The following is an 18,017-nucleotide window of genomic DNA, read 5'->3' as shown; positions in this document are numbered from 1 at the left end:
AACCCCTCTTCTGAAATCAGTTCACTGAATTTAAGACGTTGTACCAAATAATCTGCCTCAAGTCAACAAAAGGATCAACAGGCCCCGAGGGCAAGTTGCTGGATGGAGCTGCTTATTAAGAATTCTTGCTACTCCAAGACAAATGCCAAGAACACGGAAAGCAGCACAACCACCTAGAGATCCCGGCAGGCTGTGTGATGTGTTACTGGCAACTTCTCAGGTAAAAGCTTTTGATTACCTCCCAGCAGCACCATGATGAACAGGGCTGCAGCTCCACTCACCCAGACTTCAGAACAATTGCTGAACCATCCACATGAATTATATACCCCAACTCAAGAGCAAATCACTTTTCCAGAGACCCTTCCTGCTCTGGTGTGGCACTGGTTTTGTAGTGGGATCACCAAGCACACCCTATTCATTGTACATTGAGGGCAGCAGCTGCAGCTCAGGATCCAGAGCAGCAACTCATGTGGGGAGGGGCAGAGCAGAACAGATGAAGTCAGTGACACAGCTCAATTCTTAACACTTTTATTCTTACAGTTCTAGGTTTGAACTGTACATGCAGAGTTGCATAAGTCACAATAGAGATTTACAGTGGATTCTATTCTATGGTAGAGTGCAATCCAGAATCCTTGAACAGTATAAAAAACAACTTTAAACATCAAGACCTTGTTAGGAGCAGAAGGATTAAAGCTTCCCCAAGAGATCCAGCTCTCCTAGATACCTAGTTACTAGGTACTGTATGTTAGACACTTGAGTTGAAGAGCTGTGTAACACTAAACAAACTTGAACACCCTGATGTCTTCCCATCTTCATTAACTTCTTTCTGCATTTCTGGCAATTAAGAATAAGTCAAAAACCCTGCCACCTGCAACCAGCTAATACAGACAAAAATAACTACTCCTTACTTGCCTGTTTAGGGTTGTACAGTGTTAAAGAAAATATTCCCTCAATGGCATTTTTATCTCACATCAGCTGAAAAAGCAATGTAACAAAAATAAAGGTATAACATCTTCGAAAATAAATATAAAGAGGGAATGCAGACAAAGTGTCAAAGATTTTTTTTTTGGCAGGTAACATTCATAATATACAAAATATAACTTATTCATATTAGCCAAGGAAACATTCATGAATTCCTGTAAACTGGTTTAATCCACCTCCTCCATGCGTGATGTGTCATCATCGCCTTCAAGAGGTGGCATCTCCTCAGTGACTGCTGGACTGGCTTCTTCTGCAGCAGTGTCATCTTCATCAATGCCTGTGCAGGAAACACACACCCATTAATGCTGATAGCACAACTCAAATCTTTCATCTCCACAGTAATTCAGCCACCTGAGGGTTCATTTTCCACACTACCAAGCAGGACCAAGACAGTACACAGAGTTCACAGGAGCCAGGACAGATTTGGCAACTTACCCAGCCCAAGTTTGATCATTCTGTAAATGCGGTTGGCATGTGTCTGAGGGTCTTCTAAGCTGAAGCCAGAGGACAGGAGTGCTGTCTCGTACAGCAAGATGACAAGATCCTTCACAGACTTGTCATTCTTATCAGCCTCTGCTTTCTGCCTCAGTGTTTCGATGATGGAATGATCAGGATTAATCTCCAGGTGTTTCTTTGCTGCCATGTATCCCATTGTGGAGTTGTCCCTTAACGCCTGCGCTTTCATGATCCTCTCCATGTTGGCAGTCCAGCCATAGGTACTTGTTACAATGCAGCATGGAGAAGTAACTAAACGATTGGACACAACAACCTGCAGAGGGAATACAGAGCACAGGTTTGCAATTGAAGCATTTCAACAAGTACAAGTGGTTTACCCCAAATTGATTTTCGATTGACTTTTACACACAGGTAAACCAAATACTACTTTTTACCTTTTCTACTTTCTTTTCAAGGATATCTTTCATTATCTTGCAAAGATTTTCAAACTTTGCTTTCTTCTCCTCCTGTTTCTTTTTCTCTTCCTCATCTTCTGGAAGCTCCAAACCCTCTTTTGTTACAGAAACCAGGGTCTTGCCTTCAAATTCCTTCAGCTGCTGCACACAGTATTCATCAATAGGCTCAATCATGTAGATCACTTCCAGCCCATGTTTGCGAAGACGCTCCACAAAAGCAGAGTTGGCCACTTGATCCTTTGTTTCACCTGCAACAAACACCACCACCACTGGTGAGCCTCAGCACTAACAGCAGCTTGTTCAGCTTCTGCAGAGCCTATGCAACAGCTGTGGTGCTTCATATCCCGACCACAGGAAAAAAAAAAAGGGGCACCAACAGCCCAAAAGACACTCAAGCTGTTTAAATTGACACTCCAGCATTTAATATTCTTCACTGATTTGGAAGCAAATTTTTATTTCCTGGAATCCCAGGTAAAAAATGCTTCCCATTCCTGCCAAGCAAGGGAACTGGGAACCCTGTAACAGCCTTTATAAATCCCTCAGAAGGTAAACTTACACAGTGTTGGCCTGAGTATTTTAGGTCCCAACTCACCAGTAATGTAGTAGACATGCTTCTGGTTCTCCTTCATGCGAGTGCAGTAATCCTTCAGAGAAACCATTTCATCACCAGATGCAGATGTGTAGTACCTCAGCAGTTCTGAGAGCTTCTTGCGGTTCTGCGAGTCCTCATGGATGCCAAGCTACAAAAAGCAGGAAGAAAAATATTTTAAGTGATTCCTTCAGGTAAGTACTGAACTGTGGTAGTTTAGTAGCTCAGGCACAACAATCTGCAAGTATCTGCACTGTTCAGCAGAAAGACCACAAACCTTGATGTTCTTTGAGAACTGCTCATAGAACTTCTTGTAGTTTTCCTTGTCTTCAGCCAGCTCAGTGAAAAGTTCCAAGCACTTCTTCACCAAGTTCTTGCGGATCACTTTCAGGATTTTGCTTTGCTGCAGCATCTCACGAGAAATATTCAGAGGTAAATCCTCAGAGTCTACCACACCTCTCATGAAATCTGCAAAACAAAATTACCTTTGCTAGTCTCAAACAAACATTACCCATCACTCTATTTAGATGTGCCTCTGCCCATGAAAAACTATGAATTTGTTTCTATAGAACTGCAGTAAACATGAGCGAAGCAGTACTTTTAACTGCTCAACAGCTGTTTAGAACTGAAATCTTCCCCCTTCCTAATTTCTTTACATACAAAAGGAAACTAACTACAGAATAGCTAAGTAATTCTTCTAACGTTTCAAGGAACACTTTCCCCAGAATTATACTCACTTAGATATTCAGGGATCAGTTCCTCACAGTTGTCCATGATGAAAACTCTGCGCACATACAGTTTGATATTGTTCTTCTTCTTCCTGTTTTCAAACAGATCGAAGGGTGCACGCCGTGGGACGAACAGGAGAGCCCTGAATTCCAGCTGCCCTTCCACAGAGAAGTGCTGTGAGAAAACAAAGATGATCATTTTAGCCTGTTTGCCTGGTTCCACTGTGGTAATCACTTAACAGCTCTTCAAATGCAGAACACAAACTGCAACCCATCAGAGATGAGACTACAGAGCAGCTGAGACACTGGTGAGGAACAAGCACTTTCCTCAGACATGGTGAATTAGTGTTAAGTTATGATGCCTGCAAACCAATCCAGAACACGTTCAGCTCATTACACAGGATACTGAGATTTGGAAAGCAAGTGTGTTCTTAGAGCACTTCCCACCATCAAAAAGGCACAAAACCTTTTCAATGACAACTTACAAACCTGATCAGGTTTTATATTTATATGTAACCTAATTTCTAGTTTAATGGTAACTAAACTATTAACTGGAAAGGCACCTGCACTTCCTGACTGCAGGTTCCATCCAGATTATGAACACCAATGCAAAATGGTTCACAACTCAGCAGCATGTTAAGCAACCTTCCATGTTCAGTGCTGTATGTTATAGCCCACGTATATATAGATACAACTGTAGCTGTGTCTTGAGAGACAAACTTACTTTGACAGCCAGGTGATCTTCCCAGTCATTAGTCAGACTCTTGTAGAATTCTCCATATTCCTCATTGGTTATGTCATCTGGATTCCTGGTCCAAATGGGCTTGGTCTTGTTGAGCTCTTCCTGATCAATGTACTTCTCCTTAATTTTCTTCTTCTTCTTCTTGTCTCCATCTTTCTTCTCCTCTTCTTCATCAGAACCAACATCCTCAATCTCTGGTTTATCTTCTGTCTTTTCCTCCTTCTCTTCTTTTTCCTCTTCCTTTTCCTCAGCCTCATCATCACTCACCTCCTTATCACGCTCCTTCTCCACCTACAAAACAGCATCAGTACTTGAATTGCAAAAGCCGTGCATTTAGTAAGTAACAGTTCTAAAGTACCCCCCTGCAGCCTCACAAAGCCAGAAAACTTCACAAACACGGTGTCAAGCTCTCCCTCCTACACTCCAAGGACTCCCATTCTGGGAGCTGACACAAGTGGCAGTGTTTCCACATGCTATGAGCCAAGTTCTTACTGTTCAGTTTCATTACACTGAACGACAAGTAACAATACACCTAGATTAATTAAGGGTTTGGAAACAGACACTACTGGCTTGAAAAGCATCTTTTTTTTAACATAGTCCAGTGAAATATAATTTTAAGTAACAGAACTACATTTCCCCAGAGCTTCCTCCATGTAACACCTGAAGTAACTCTAACTAACCAAAAAAGATTGACTGCTCCCTCCTACATGAACTCTCATGTGTGAAAGTGGCAATACTTATTTAGCATTTCAAGCAAGGTACGTACAAAGAGCGTAATTGGGTAGCCAATGAACTGAGAGTGCTTCTTCACGATTTCCTTGATTCGCCGCTCTTCCAGGTATTCAGTTTGATCTTCTTTAAGATGCAGGATGACTTTTGTTCCACGGCCCAGAGGTTCACCTAAAATAGAATTTACATGTTTTACTTTGCTGTAGCAGAGCAGATTTAATGATTAACTCTTTAAAAACAACACCGCTCTATCAGCCATTTTCTCACCTTAGCAAAATAAAGCTTCTGTGTATAAGAACAGCCCAGGTTATGCCTTCTCAAGTTTACTGCATGTATTTCAAACAAGCTTCAGAAGATGTCTACTATTCTGCTCAGAGTCTTTAAAGACTCTGCATACAAAGTTGTGGAGGTCTTACAAATACTTCTCAATGTATGAGCTTTGAAAGCTTAATGCACCATTTACCTGGCCATTCCATATATATCGAATTATGCCAACTCAAATGACATGGTATGACCTGGACCTATGCCTGCTGTGACACATTACTTCTTTTATCTTTTGTCTTTTCCAAGGCAGACTATACACCATTGCCTAACATGTTTAAAAGGTGCCATTGAGCAGGAACACTCAACACTCACCATTATCCAGTCTGACAGTGAAGGACCCTCCAGCTGAGGACTCCCAAGCATACTGCTCATCGTCGTTGTGCTTGGTGATCACTGTCACCTTTTCAGCAACCAGGTAGGCAGAGTAGAAGCCAACACCGAACTGACCAATCATGGAGATATCAGCCCCTGCCTGCAGGGCTTCCATGAAAGCCTTGGTGCCAGACTTGGCAATGGTACCAAGGTTGTTGACCAGGTCAGCTTTGGTCATCCCAATGCCAGTATCCACAATGGTTAGAGTGCGATCATGCTTGTTTGGAATCAGGTTAATTTTCAGCTCTTTTCCAGAATCCAGCTTGCTTGGGTCAGTCAAGCTTTCATACCTTATCTTATCCAGAGCCTGTAAAACAAAAGAGACATTCATTCATTCAGCAGAGGCTTTAACGTTCCCTGACTATTGCTAGGAAATTTCATTAATTGTCAGAACTAACCAGACTAGTTTTGGTACTTACATCTGAGGAATTGGAGATCAGCTCACGGAGGAAGATTTCCTTATTGGAGTAGAAAGTGTTGATGATCAGAGACATCAACTGAGCAATCTCAGCCTGAAAGGCAAAGGTCTCCACCTCCTCCTCCATCGGTTGGTCCTGAGTTTGCACAGCTTCCGGCATCTGTGAAAGGAGAGGGAGGAGTTGAAATTCCATCCCTAACAGCTTACCTAACATATCCTCTTACAGGCAGTGACAGTGGCATTCCGAGATCAAGTTTTTTAACCACATGGTTTCACCACCAGAGGAATACACACATATAAAAAAAAACCCCTTCCCAGATCTTCTTTCCAGCCAGTAACCATTCAGAAATTTTAAGGAATACGGAATACAGATTACAAGACTTTTACTACAGGCTTGCTTTACACCCAACTTTACCCTGCAGCACCTAGGGTAAGAGAGGACTTTTCCTCTCTCCTCCCTTAATTTACGGATCGATATACGACCTTTATTTTCCCGAGAGATACCTAAAATCTTTATTTGGATTATTTCTCTTATTCGCATCCCCCTATTGCTTTGCATACACAGCTATCACCTCCACCAGCAAACGCTATCCCCACCTCCAACTTATGTACCAACACCGCTCAGCCGAACTCGTTTCTCTGGAAAAATATTTACATTAATAAATACTCATCCTTCACCGGGTACCTGCTGCCCGTTTGTCCCCCTTGCGGGAGCCAAACCTTAGGGGCGGCGGACTTCGCCCGAGAGAGATTTATCCAACCACAAAACCCCGCTCTCATCTCTACAGAGCCGAGGGCAGCGGCGCGGCCGGAGCCGCCGGGCGCGGGCCCGGCCCCCCCCACCCCGCCCGCGCCGGGACCGCGCCCCGAGCCCGCGGGCGGGAGCGGCGGCGCAGCGCCCCCTGGCGACGCCCGCCGGAACCGCGAGACGTTCTAGAAACTGCCAGAGCCTTCCCTGCCTCCCCCCGCCTCCCCCCCCGCGCCGAGCGCGCATTCCCCACCCCACCCCCCCAAAGAGCTGCGGAGCAGCCCCCGAACCCGCTCTCGGCCTCATCTCCTTGCCCCCGCTCCTGCCCGCCTGTCCCTACACGCTCCTTTCGCCCCATCCCTCTTTTCTTTCCCTCCCCCATTCCGCTTTTCTCCCGCTCCTTCTTTCCTGCCGCCCCCACTCCCCCCCCACCGCGTTCCCTTCCCTCCTGGCACGCTGCTCCTTTCCTCTAGCCCCCGTTCTCCCTCTACCACCTATTTCTTCCCCTACGCCGCCGCTCCTTTTCTCCTGCTCCCGACTACTTCTCCCCCTCCTTCCCCCTCTCGCCCCCGCCGCTTTCCCAGTCCGGCACTTCCAACCCGCGCTCCCCCCCCCGACCCCCCACTCCTCCATCTTGCACCCTCATGGCTGGGGGCCCATTCATTGAGAGCGAATCTCTCCGGCCACCCGGTACCGCCGCACCGAGGGGTGCTCGGGTCAGCCTCCCACAGCCCTCCCGCGCACGCTGCGAGGCGGAGGGGGCGCTGCAGCTGCACCCCGGGACAAGAACAGCCGTCCCTCACCGCCCTCTACGCCCGCCGCCGTACCGGAACCCCCCAAGGAGCTGCTCCGCTTCCCCACCGCCACCGCTCTTCTTACAAGAACACTAACTTAGTAAACTGGATTCAGAATTATCAACACCGGTCTCCCTTTCACCCATACCCAGACTGTAAGCCCCGATCACCTTTCCCAAGATCTGAAAACGCAGAGAGAAGCACGACCAGCGCCACGCGGCTCTTGCAGCACACCCCACCCCCACCCTCCCACGCAACTCCAAACACGAGCCCCGCGCCCCCGGCCGCCCCGGGGTTCGGACGGAAAATACTCCCTGCGCCGATCCACCGCCAGCGAGCGCCGGCTGCTGCCCCCACCGCTCACCTTGGCAGGGGGAAGGGGCGCTGCTCTCCTCACTGACGCTAGGACACGGCTCTCACGACTGCTGTAGCCTCTCTAGTGCGCGCTCCCCACCGCCCGCCCGCTTTATATACGGCGGGATCCGCCTCCTTCCAGAACCATCGGGAACCTTCACCGCCGGCACGGGGGGGCGCGGGGAGGGGGCCGAGAGGCGGGGGCGGAACAAGCCGGCCGAGGGGCGGGGCCGTGCCGCTCGCAGCCAATCGCAGCCGTCCGCGACAGGCGCCGCGGGGCTGGCGGCTGAATGGGGGCGAGCGCGCGCGCTCCCCGCGCCCCGCCCCGCTGCGCCCCCAGCGATTGGCTCGGCCGGGAATCCGGGGGGAGGGGGAAGCAGGAAGGAGGCGGGCGCATGCGCAGAGGTCGCGCGGGGCGGCGCTGAAGGGGCGGGGCCCGGGGCGGTTGCGCGAGTGCCGGATGACGTCACTCGCTGTCGAGCCCCGCTCCGAACGTCCTAGAAGGGGGCGGGGCGGGGCCGGGGTCTCTCTCCCCCCTCATCTTCCCCGTTCTCCCCCCGCCCCTGCTGGGCGGCTGGGAAGGGCCTGGAAAACGCGGGGTGCCCCCCCACTCCTGCCGGGAATGGCCCCGGGCTGGGGTGCGGGGCGGTGGTCACCCTCTCTGTCTCCCCGCGCTGAACCCCTGTCTCTGCTGCGTGGCCGGTGCGCCGGCGTGCGGCTGTGCGGGAGCGCGGGGTGCCCAGGTGTGCGGGGTGCAGGTGTGCGAGGGTGCCCAGGTGTGCGGGGTGCAGGAGTGTGAGGGTGCCCAGGTGTGCGGGGTGCAGGCGTGTGAGGGTGCTCAGGTGTTCGAGGGTGCCCAGGTGTGCGGGGTGCAGGAGTGTGAGGGTGCTCAGGTGTGCGGGGTGCAGGAGTGTGAGGGTGCTCAGGTGTGCGGGGTGCAGGAGTGTGAGGGTGCTCAGGTGTGCGGGGTGCAGGAGTGTGAGGGTGCCCAGGTGTGCGGGGTGCAGGAGTGTGAGGGTGCTCAGGTGTGCGGGGTGCAGGTGTGTGAGGGTGCCCAGGTGTGCGGGGTGCAGGTGTGTGAGGGTGCTTAGGTATGCGGGGTGAGGGTATGCAGGTGTGTGAGGGTGCCCAGGTGTGCGGGGTGCAGGAGTGTGAGGGTGCTCAGGTGTGCGGGGTGCAGGTGTGCGAAGGTGCAGGAGTGCGGGGTGCAGGTGGCAGAGTGCGGCTGTGCAGGTGTGTGGCGGTGCTGAAGTGAAGGTGTGCGGGTGCTCAGGTATGCAGGTGTAGTTGAGTGCGAGCTCAAGGATTTACGTTACTTAAGGATTTAAGCTGCGTGGCTGTGCAGGAGTGCCGGGGTGCAGAGGCGCGGGGTGCAGGCGTACAGGAGGAGGTGTGTGGCTCTGTGTGCGCAGGTGGAGGTGTGCAGCCGTGCGGGAGTGCCGCTGCAGCCGTGCAGCTGCTGCCGTCCCCTCGGCGGGGACGAGGGGCTGCGGGAGGGCGGCACTGCTCCCGCTGCCCTGCTCGCCGGGCAGGATCCGGCCGCGCTGCCGGGCGTAGCCGGCTGAATCACGGCTTAGGGATGCGGTGGTAGCGCCTTTCGCCTGCTCAGGGAAAACAACGCCGGTTCTCACGCAGCAGGTATAAGTCTCCGACTTAACAAAATGCTGCCTCTCGGTCTGTGCGCTTGCACAGGGTAAAAAGAGCCGTGGGATCGAAGCCAAGCGGCTCAGCAGACCTACATAGCTATGCAGTTACTTAAGGATTTAAGTGCTAATAGTAGACATGAGGCGTAGGCCAGTGCTGTTGGGTTTGTAACAGCCCAAAGCCTGAAACTCGCTGGGATTGTCAGCCTGAACATGGCCTTTGCCAGTTCATCTGGGAAATCTTGGTTGATGTTCAAAGGGCACCGCAAGCGACACCTTCATACATACATTTACATATCCTGCATAAAGGCTGTGAATGTACACATCTCATTATACCAGGCAGCTCTGTGATTGCAGCATTTAGCAGGGCGGGTATTTTTATATCCTGAATGACCTGATTGGGAGCAGGGATTTAAATGCAGATCTTCCGCATCTCAGGAGAATGATCTGCATCCCATGTGTTCCAGACCAGACTTCTAAAACTTTCTTCTTGGAGCTGATCCACTTTCAAGGATATAAATACCCAGAGAAGTTACATGTTAAAATTGTGCACTGATGTAAGCATGAATTTAGACAAATCTTGCTCTAAAGAATGGCTATTTATTTGAGGAATAAAAAGAATGTTTCTGTTGCAAAAATTCATCTCAGGTGCAACTTTTTTTTCCATTTTCTTTTCGTTCTTAGATGTGCCCTAGACTTCTATCTAGTTCAACATCTCTCTGACTTTGGGGAATTGAAGTTTAAGTTGCCTAACCTCCCCTTCTCCAAGCTGAGCTTCTGAAATAGACTGGCTGGCATGAATTAGATATTCCAGTACTTAGATCCATTAACAAATTTAATCAAAAATCCTCATGCTGAACTGCATGTCCTTTGCATTGGTTATCCTGCAGTTTTAACCCAGACAAGCAAATCTGATTGAATTGGAGTCCACTGGCTTGATTTTGTTATAGCATTATGTTATCAGAGAGTTTTCAGTATTCTGACCAGAAGATACATTAAGTACACATGTAAAACATATAGGAACACCAGAGAATTAAAATTACAGCTTGCCTTGGTGCAGTTTCTGCAGTATCTGGATCAGTCCATGCATTGGTGCAATGTCTTAAAGGACTCTGCCCTTCTCCGTCCCGGTGCTCCAGCTCTGACCCAAGCAATTGGCCAAAATACAGGATCCTGCATGTTATTTTAATTAGGTGGGGAAATTAATCGTGGTATCAACAACATAAAAGGGTGTATAAATGAGCTGCTGCTCAGCCCACAGGAGAAATCAGACTGTAAGGGTGAGGTTATTTGGTCACTGTTCTAAACCACTGAAAAAGTTGGATTTCAGCCAGTGCTCAGCCATAAGTTCTGCACTTATGTCTGGGTCACCTTCTTGGTACTTACTTTGGCTGGTTGTTTTCTGTACTGTCTTCAAGTTAGATTTTGAGGTGCTTCTCAATGCATTTCTCTTCCTTTCTCTCAAACACATATGCCTGTACGAAGTGCCTGTGCACCAAAATGCTTTCTTGAGTACAAGTTCCTTTCTTTGCACAGTGACTGTGATTTCAGTGATCTGACAGCTGCTTTGGTTGTCTGCTTCCATAAAGCAGCCTAATGCCTCTTTACCACTGTCCTAATAAAGTGTGGCAGTTACAGTCAGGCATAATGATGTAACTTCCATGTTTTTTCTTAGATTAAAAAACAGTCATGGTATAATATAAATACTGTAGGATGTGCTTTTTAGACTGAAACCCTCTTACATTCAGATTCCATTGATGGGAATGCTTTCTAACGTGTATTTGCACCAACGTAACTTCTGTACTTCAGAGAATGGCTAAAGTATTGCAATATATGGAAATTTGTCCAAGCATTTTGCATATCCAGCAATATCCTACTGAATTTGCTTGTGTGCTCTTCTTTTGAGTTGTCCAGAATTTTAAGGGTGCCACTTTTATAATAATATTCAAGATGTTTAAGAAAGTATTTTCCTTTCTAATCTCTCAATTAATGTGGGTCCAGTGATTCAGACTTAGGGATATATGTCATTTCAAGCGTGGGAAGACCTATAGAAGGTTTTGCATGTGTCTGCAGGATCACATGTCTTTATACTGTCTAATCTCCAGTCACATCATTCTGTTTTCTCTTTTGTGGTTGTGTTACTCAGCTTTCTAAAGCAGACTGATTTCTTTTGTCGGAGTTGTTTGACAAGTGCACTGGGAGAATGTAATCTCATACCAAACCATCTTAAGTTTTCCCAGCTCTGCTTAATCCAAGTTCCTCTGTGCCTGTGTAAAGCACATATTTTCTTCATGACTTGTGAATAACCTGTATTCTTTTTGTTCTGTTATGCAGTGAGGGCTAGCAAATATAGACATTTTGTTCCTATGGTTACTCTATTTTAACTGATCCCCGTTTTGTATTGCTTCACTTTTAGGCAAGGAAAGAAAAAAAAAGGACTGCTTCCTAACTTGGTTCGTGTCAGAATTAATTTTGGAGGAAATTCTGAGCAAGGTAGATCCATTTTTCAACCAAGAGATTGTGCTGATTTTCCTTGTGGTAGAGTTAATTTTCTTTACAGCAGCCAGCATGGAGTTATATTTTGAATTTCTGCTGCAAACAGTGTTGATAACCCAGAGATGTTTATGTTATTGCTGAGCAGTGTTTGGACATCATCAAGGCCTTTTCTGCTGCTCACACTGACCCCCAGCAAGGAGGCTGGGTGCACAAGGAGCTGTGAGGGGACACAGCTGGGACAGCTGACCCCAACTCACCAAAAGGACACTCCTCACCAGAAAGTCTCCGTTGTGCATTTCCTGCTTTCCTAAGGATTAGTCCCATACTTGGTCTCTGTATACATTTGCATTCTAATAGAATCTTTAATTACACAATTTCATAGAACTCCTTGCTATGTGAAAGTTATAATATTTAAAAAGAACAAAGTAAAAGCTGAAAGGAAGGTATTTGATGTTCAAAGTGTTGAAATAACACATAGGAAAACGGGTTTATTCTTAAATCAATCACAGGCTTTTTCTGTGTTGCTGAAGATTTTTTGTTTTTTATTAGCCACAAAGAAATTAAAAAATGTTTGCATAGAGAATTTGAATTCCAGCATTTAACTTAACTTCTGAGTGTTTGGTGTTGTAGCCTTAATGCTTTTATAGCATTGCTTTAAAATTAATTTTGTTTGAGTTCTGAGACAGTTTTGCCATGTTATCTCAGTGCTTCAGGGTTTACTGAAGGAAAACAAAACAGCACCAACTGAAACTGCTTAACAGTAGATTTCAGAAGAATGATGTAAGTAGAGAGATGTGGTAATAGATGTCTAGTTTGCTTTAACACATGGAATTATGCATGTAAAATGTGTGTTATCATAATGAAATGTAAAGCTGGGAATGGATATCTGTCTGAGCAAAGCTTCATGTTTTCTTAAAACTATTTCCCAGGCTGTGTTCTTTTGTGCTTTCTCATTGCTTGCTGGAAGCTAAAGTGATCATAAGATCTGTAGGTCACAAAAAAAGGTGATTCATTCTAGAAATAGGATCGATAGTCACTTAGAAGAAATATTTTCCTGGTGAAGAAGCTACTTAAGAGGCAAAGAACAAAATCGATCTCATACAATGTAATTGTACTGAAGAACTGCAGGTGGCAGCAATAATTGCATGGACCATGGGCTGCGTGTACACGTTCTTTTTCCTAGAAGTTTATGGTTCTTGAAGTATGTGTCAGGGACTGTGAAAACTGTCAGTCATTTCTCTCAGAAGGAATTCTAAAGGGACTTACTGTTGAAGAATATATTTGTTATAGCAAAAGTCGACAATTTCACTACTAACAAATGCCAATTATAATTTATATTATAAATATATAATATAACATATATAATATATTTCTATAGATATGTAAAGCTCAGCTGCATATGAAAGCTGAGAGAATGAGCATGGAAAAGCCTGGATTCATGGGACACTAATAAGGTCCCAGAATAATTGTTCAGTCTTATCATAAATTACTTTATGTGGTGTTTATTACAAAATTAATAGATTAACCTCGTAACAACTCAAATTTGATATTTTAAATTTTTCCTCATCTTAATATTCCCTTATGACTGGAACAAAACATGTTTTCTTTATAGGTTTAGACCTTATATAATGTTTTACACTTTCCCAGAATAAATGCTTAATTTTGTACTTCTTAGCTGAAGTTATATATACAAATCAAGCATCATACCTATGCCAGCTGAGCTGTACAAGACACTTTTTCTTTCACCAAGTTAAAAGTGTTTCTTTCACTCTGTGGTTGTGCTCTTTTAAGAGCATTTTAAGAAGACTCTGGTACCTGTTTGTCTCTTTCAAGGATGGGACCAAAAAACCAGGACACACACTTACATGGCTTGGAGAGTGACAGGAGAATGTAATGCCCATCAAAGCTCCCTTAAATCAGGAATAGTTACATAAAACTGGTAACTTTGGAGGGAGAACAAGAGGTATGGTGGCAGCTGTAACTTTTATTATCCATAGTTAAGAGCTTTGTTCTATTCGTAGCCATAAGTTTCAATAGATCCTAATTCAGAAGGACAAGAAGCTTGGAGAAAAAGCCCTTGCACACAGCAGAAGGTTTGACTAAAAAGTCCCTAGACAAACAAAACCCTAGACTTGCCATGAAGATGTTAAAAACAATAGTGATGTTTAAGTTACATGGCTAGAAAAATAACTTAATAGAGCCCCAGTATCAGTGAGCGTGGAAATAAACCTGACACTTTTTTCCCTGTACACACTCAAGTTCTAGGAGTTGAATTCAGTGTAACAGTAAGGGTTGGGGCTTTAGTACCTATAACAGCTGAGCACTGCTGCATATTTACTATTAAGTGTAGGCATGTATGGAGCACTTACATACCTTATTTTGTGTGCCTGGTAGATTTGGAGACAAAGCTCTCCTTCAAGCCACCTTGTAAATGTTGGATACTAGTGGTGATTATGTCACAAAGCCTGCGTTCTGTACTTCACTAACATTCTTGATGCAGTAGCATTGATTTTGCAAATTACTGATGACAGATGACTTTTCAAAGTTGAATTAGGTGATTATGACATGAAAGAAAAGTTGATGGTAGGAAATAAATTTTCAATTAATTTTAAATAGAGGCACAGAAGGTAAGTTCTAGTCCTGGGTTTTAAGCAGATAAGAAAGATCATGTATTTTGGCATTAGGTAGATTTTATACAAAGAGTATATCTTTGGGATCAAATTGCTCTGGTGACTTGAGCAAAAGGAAGAAGAAAAATTGTTGGAGAGGCCTTCATAGTTCAGGAACACTTCCAAAGCATCTACTTCTTTATAAGCACATTTCCTAGAAACAAAGAGAAAAAATCCTTCATAGTCAAGTTTACCTGAGAAATCAGGGAAAGAGAGAGCAATCACACTTTCAGATTTAGTTGTGAATGGAATTTTAGTTGTATAAAGAGCTGAGAAAGTAGGTTTACTAAGCAGTGATAGCTGGAATCAGGGTGAACAAGGTTAAAGAAAATCAATTACACATTTTTATTACAGATACTGAGTATGCAATAACCTCAATCATTCTATTTTAACGAGGCCACAGAAATGGAAAGAATTGAAGACTCTTGCCAAACAACTGCTTAAATTGGTACTAATTTGATAAGCCTGATTATAGAAAGAATTTGCATGGTGGACTTCTAGTTATATTAAGTGTGAATTACAGCTCAAAAGTAGCTCTGGTATCACACAGCCAAGTTACCTTGGATGTGACCAGTATGAAAGGGATTCTGTGAAAAAAAGATGTGCAAGAAGCCTTGGCCAAGTCTGACTCTTGTCACTCCTTCAAAGAGGTGTCCAGGCTGAACACCTCACAGTCCAGAGAGCTGTGTACAAACTTGCTGTCTTCTTTTCTTCTGAAGGTCAAGGAAAAATTGGAAAAAAAAATTTATTGTCACCTTTGTAATTGTGCTGTGCTGCAATATCTGTGAAAAAAAATATTTGAAGTCAGCTATTCAGAATTCAGGATAGGCTGTGTGCTGTACTATGAGTCTGCTACACACCTAGAGATTTCAAATTTCATCATGAAGCATGTTTCAATAAAGGTCTTAGAGATCGTAGAAATTTTTAAAATCTACAACCTCAGGATCCACATTTTTCAGAACAGGAGATTGTGAGTATTTAAAATAGATGTCAATGAGGTTGATTTTTCTAGTATTTCAAACAGGATATGCTCCTTAATTTGACACTATACTTGTAAAAAAAAAAAGTAAGAAATTAATTAAAATTTGTCCATATATTCTGGGTAGACCCTTTTTTCTCATATTCCAGACAGTACTTCCATTTTATTACCAAGATATTGATGGGATAAAAACTAAGGCACTAAAATTATGGAGTGCTTTCAGATAATCACAGATTAAGGCTTAACAGCTATCTGTGATGAACACTCTGCTTAGGCACAATTTAATGTTATTTTCTTGCTGTGTCAGACAGATCAAGAGATTTATTTCTTGTGAAAAACCAGAACTCTGAATCCCAGCTTCCTCTCCACAAAAGAATGCTGGAAAAAAAGAATAGTAGCAGTAAGATATTCTGATTAAATCTGACTGTGAGTAGGTATTTTGAGAAATTTTGTCAAGAGCTGTGTAAGTACTTGATTAATCATTACAAATTTATCTGTGGGCTACCAGGAACCAGGCATAGTGAATTAGAGGGGGAAATCGGGTTTCATCTCTTTCAAGGAGATGCTTGCTGCCATACTGAGGCAAATCTTCTGATGTAACTTGGCTCTTTATGCTGAAATCCTGCTTTGCAGTCAGCTGAGCCGAGGGTATTCTTAGCCAGTTAATATGCAGGTCAGTATAATGCAGCTGCTCTGCTCTGTGAAAGTAGGACAGACCACAGTTACTAGAAGTCACCAGGTTATTTCCTAACCAGAGGCGTGCTGGTTAACACTTGTCAGGAAATACCTCTACCTTTTTTTGCCACATCACTGACAAAGCAAGGAAGAAAGCCCCTCCAGAATGGGTCTTTCAGCACTGTGGGAATTGCAATGACTCTTGTGATTGACAAATTTAAAACTGTTTCAGATGCTGACAGCCCAGGATTTCTTCATCTCTGCTTTATTTGGATTAGATATATCTGAAAGAGTGAAAGTACTTTTATTTTGTCAAATTCAAATTACTTTTTAAATGTCTAGTGTTTAAAATAAAATCAGCAAGTTCACTCTAACCAGTCAAGTTCTTTATTACAAAGCAAAACTATAAAAAAAAAATTATGACAGAATGCATTTTCTGTTTCTTGTTTTGGCTGTCCTTCACAGTAGATCTACAAAGCTTAGTTGCAGGAAGGGGCATCAAAGGATTGGGACAGTAAAAGAAGGGATTTTTCAACTTTTCTTCCTCAGGCCATAGTTGCTCTTTCTAATGACTTTCCTAAAATTGTGTTTCCTCAGACCATTTGTTCAAAGTGAAATATCTCTCTTGGTTGTGGTTCTATAGAACTGTTCGAGTTTGTTTCTTCTGACAGAAATATAGTTCTGAATTTATACTAAGAATAACCAGGATGGCTTGGCCTCCTTCTTTGTAGTTCAAGACAGAAAATTACAGGGGGGCATTCTTTTTCTAGAAACCTCCGCAAGTCACTTTCCTATTATTTTATTTAATTTGCATGTTATTTCCATCTTGATGAACTTCCCTGCATGTCCTTGGGTTTGTATGAATAAACATAATTACAGGTCATATGAGATGTACTTCCAACTCTGCTTTGCAGTGTTGTAGAATTAATTCATTAAATAATACTGATGCACCTGGCATTCAAAGTACCTTTCCAAATTGCCTTCTGCTCATCTGTTCTCATTTTTGGAACTGGAGCCATAATAAGTCTGGCTTAAAATCCAGAATTACTAGTTAGTCACTGCCAACCCGACCTCTTTCAGAAGCATATGTAAATACATCAGGAGATTTCTTTGGCCCCAAAAGCACAGCTTTAGTATATATCAATATAAAATGCATAATCAGAGTTTATTGCTTCACCTGCATAATTATGATTTTCAGCTAGAAGCACATCTTTTCATTGCCAGGTAGTCCAGATTTTAACAAAAACATGAATTGTGTCTTACTAAATTCACTAAGATAAATGTTATCTTTATAAGATTTCCTCTGGTTTGGTGAATGAGAAGCTCAGCATCTAGACTGATACATGGTATAACTCTGTCCTACATAGGCACTACTCTTTCAGATCTCATTAGGGAAGCAAACCAAGAAATTATCACACAATAAAGAGTCATTCTTGCAAATGTTATTTCTGGCAGTAGAGAGACATCTTAGTTAATGCTGTACTAGTAGCATCTGGGAATGATGCAAGGACATTAGGTATGCAGCTAGTGTTTCAAAGCATGTACAATTAGCATCTCAAACAAGGCACTTACAAAGAGTGTAATTGGATAGCTGATGAATTGAGAATGCTTCTTCACAATTTCTTTGATTTGCCTTTTTCCCAAGTATTCTCTTTGGTCTTCCTTCAAATATAGGATAATCTTTGTTTTACAGTCATGTGGTTCCCCATGAAGGAAATACATGTGTTTTAGTGACAGCACAAATAGATAAATAGCAACCTTTTTCTGAAATTAAGAGTTAATACAGTTGTGATAAATTCTTAGTCATCACTTACTACCTGATAATGCTGAGCTGGTGTTCTATACCTGTTCTGTGTTCCAACAAA

The 18,017-nt window shown here is 44.1% G+C and overlaps 1 protein-coding gene across 1 annotated transcript; it reads right to left on the bottom strand.

Moving 5' to 3' along the window:
- Positions 1-512: 512 nt before the first annotated feature.
- On the bottom strand, positions 513-7,884 carry HSP90AA1 (heat shock protein 90 alpha family class A member 1). Its single transcript, XM_053945785.1, has 11 exons — positions 7,701-7,884; positions 5,796-5,954; positions 5,317-5,683; positions 4,718-4,851; positions 3,934-4,242; positions 3,219-3,384; positions 2,759-2,949; positions 2,485-2,632; positions 1,872-2,140; positions 1,417-1,750; positions 513-1,258 (listed from the first exon to the last, which is right to left on the bottom strand). The coding sequence occupies exons 2-11, from the start codon at positions 5,952-5,954 to the stop codon at positions 1,149-1,151; spliced, it is 2,187 nt and encodes a 728-aa protein (XP_053801760.1). The 5' UTR covers positions 7,701-7,884; the 3' UTR covers positions 513-1,148.
- Positions 7,885-18,017: the final 10,133 nt, after the last annotated feature.

The sequence above is a fragment of the Vidua chalybeata genome, chromosome 6 (genome assembly GCF_026979565.1).
Source record: "Vidua chalybeata isolate OUT-0048 chromosome 6, bVidCha1 merged haplotype, whole genome shotgun sequence".
Lineage (NCBI taxonomy): Eukaryota > Metazoa > Chordata > Aves > Passeriformes > Viduidae > Vidua > Vidua chalybeata.
The sequence above is the reverse complement of the archived record's forward strand: the minus strand, read 5'-3'. Positions and strand labels throughout refer to the sequence as shown.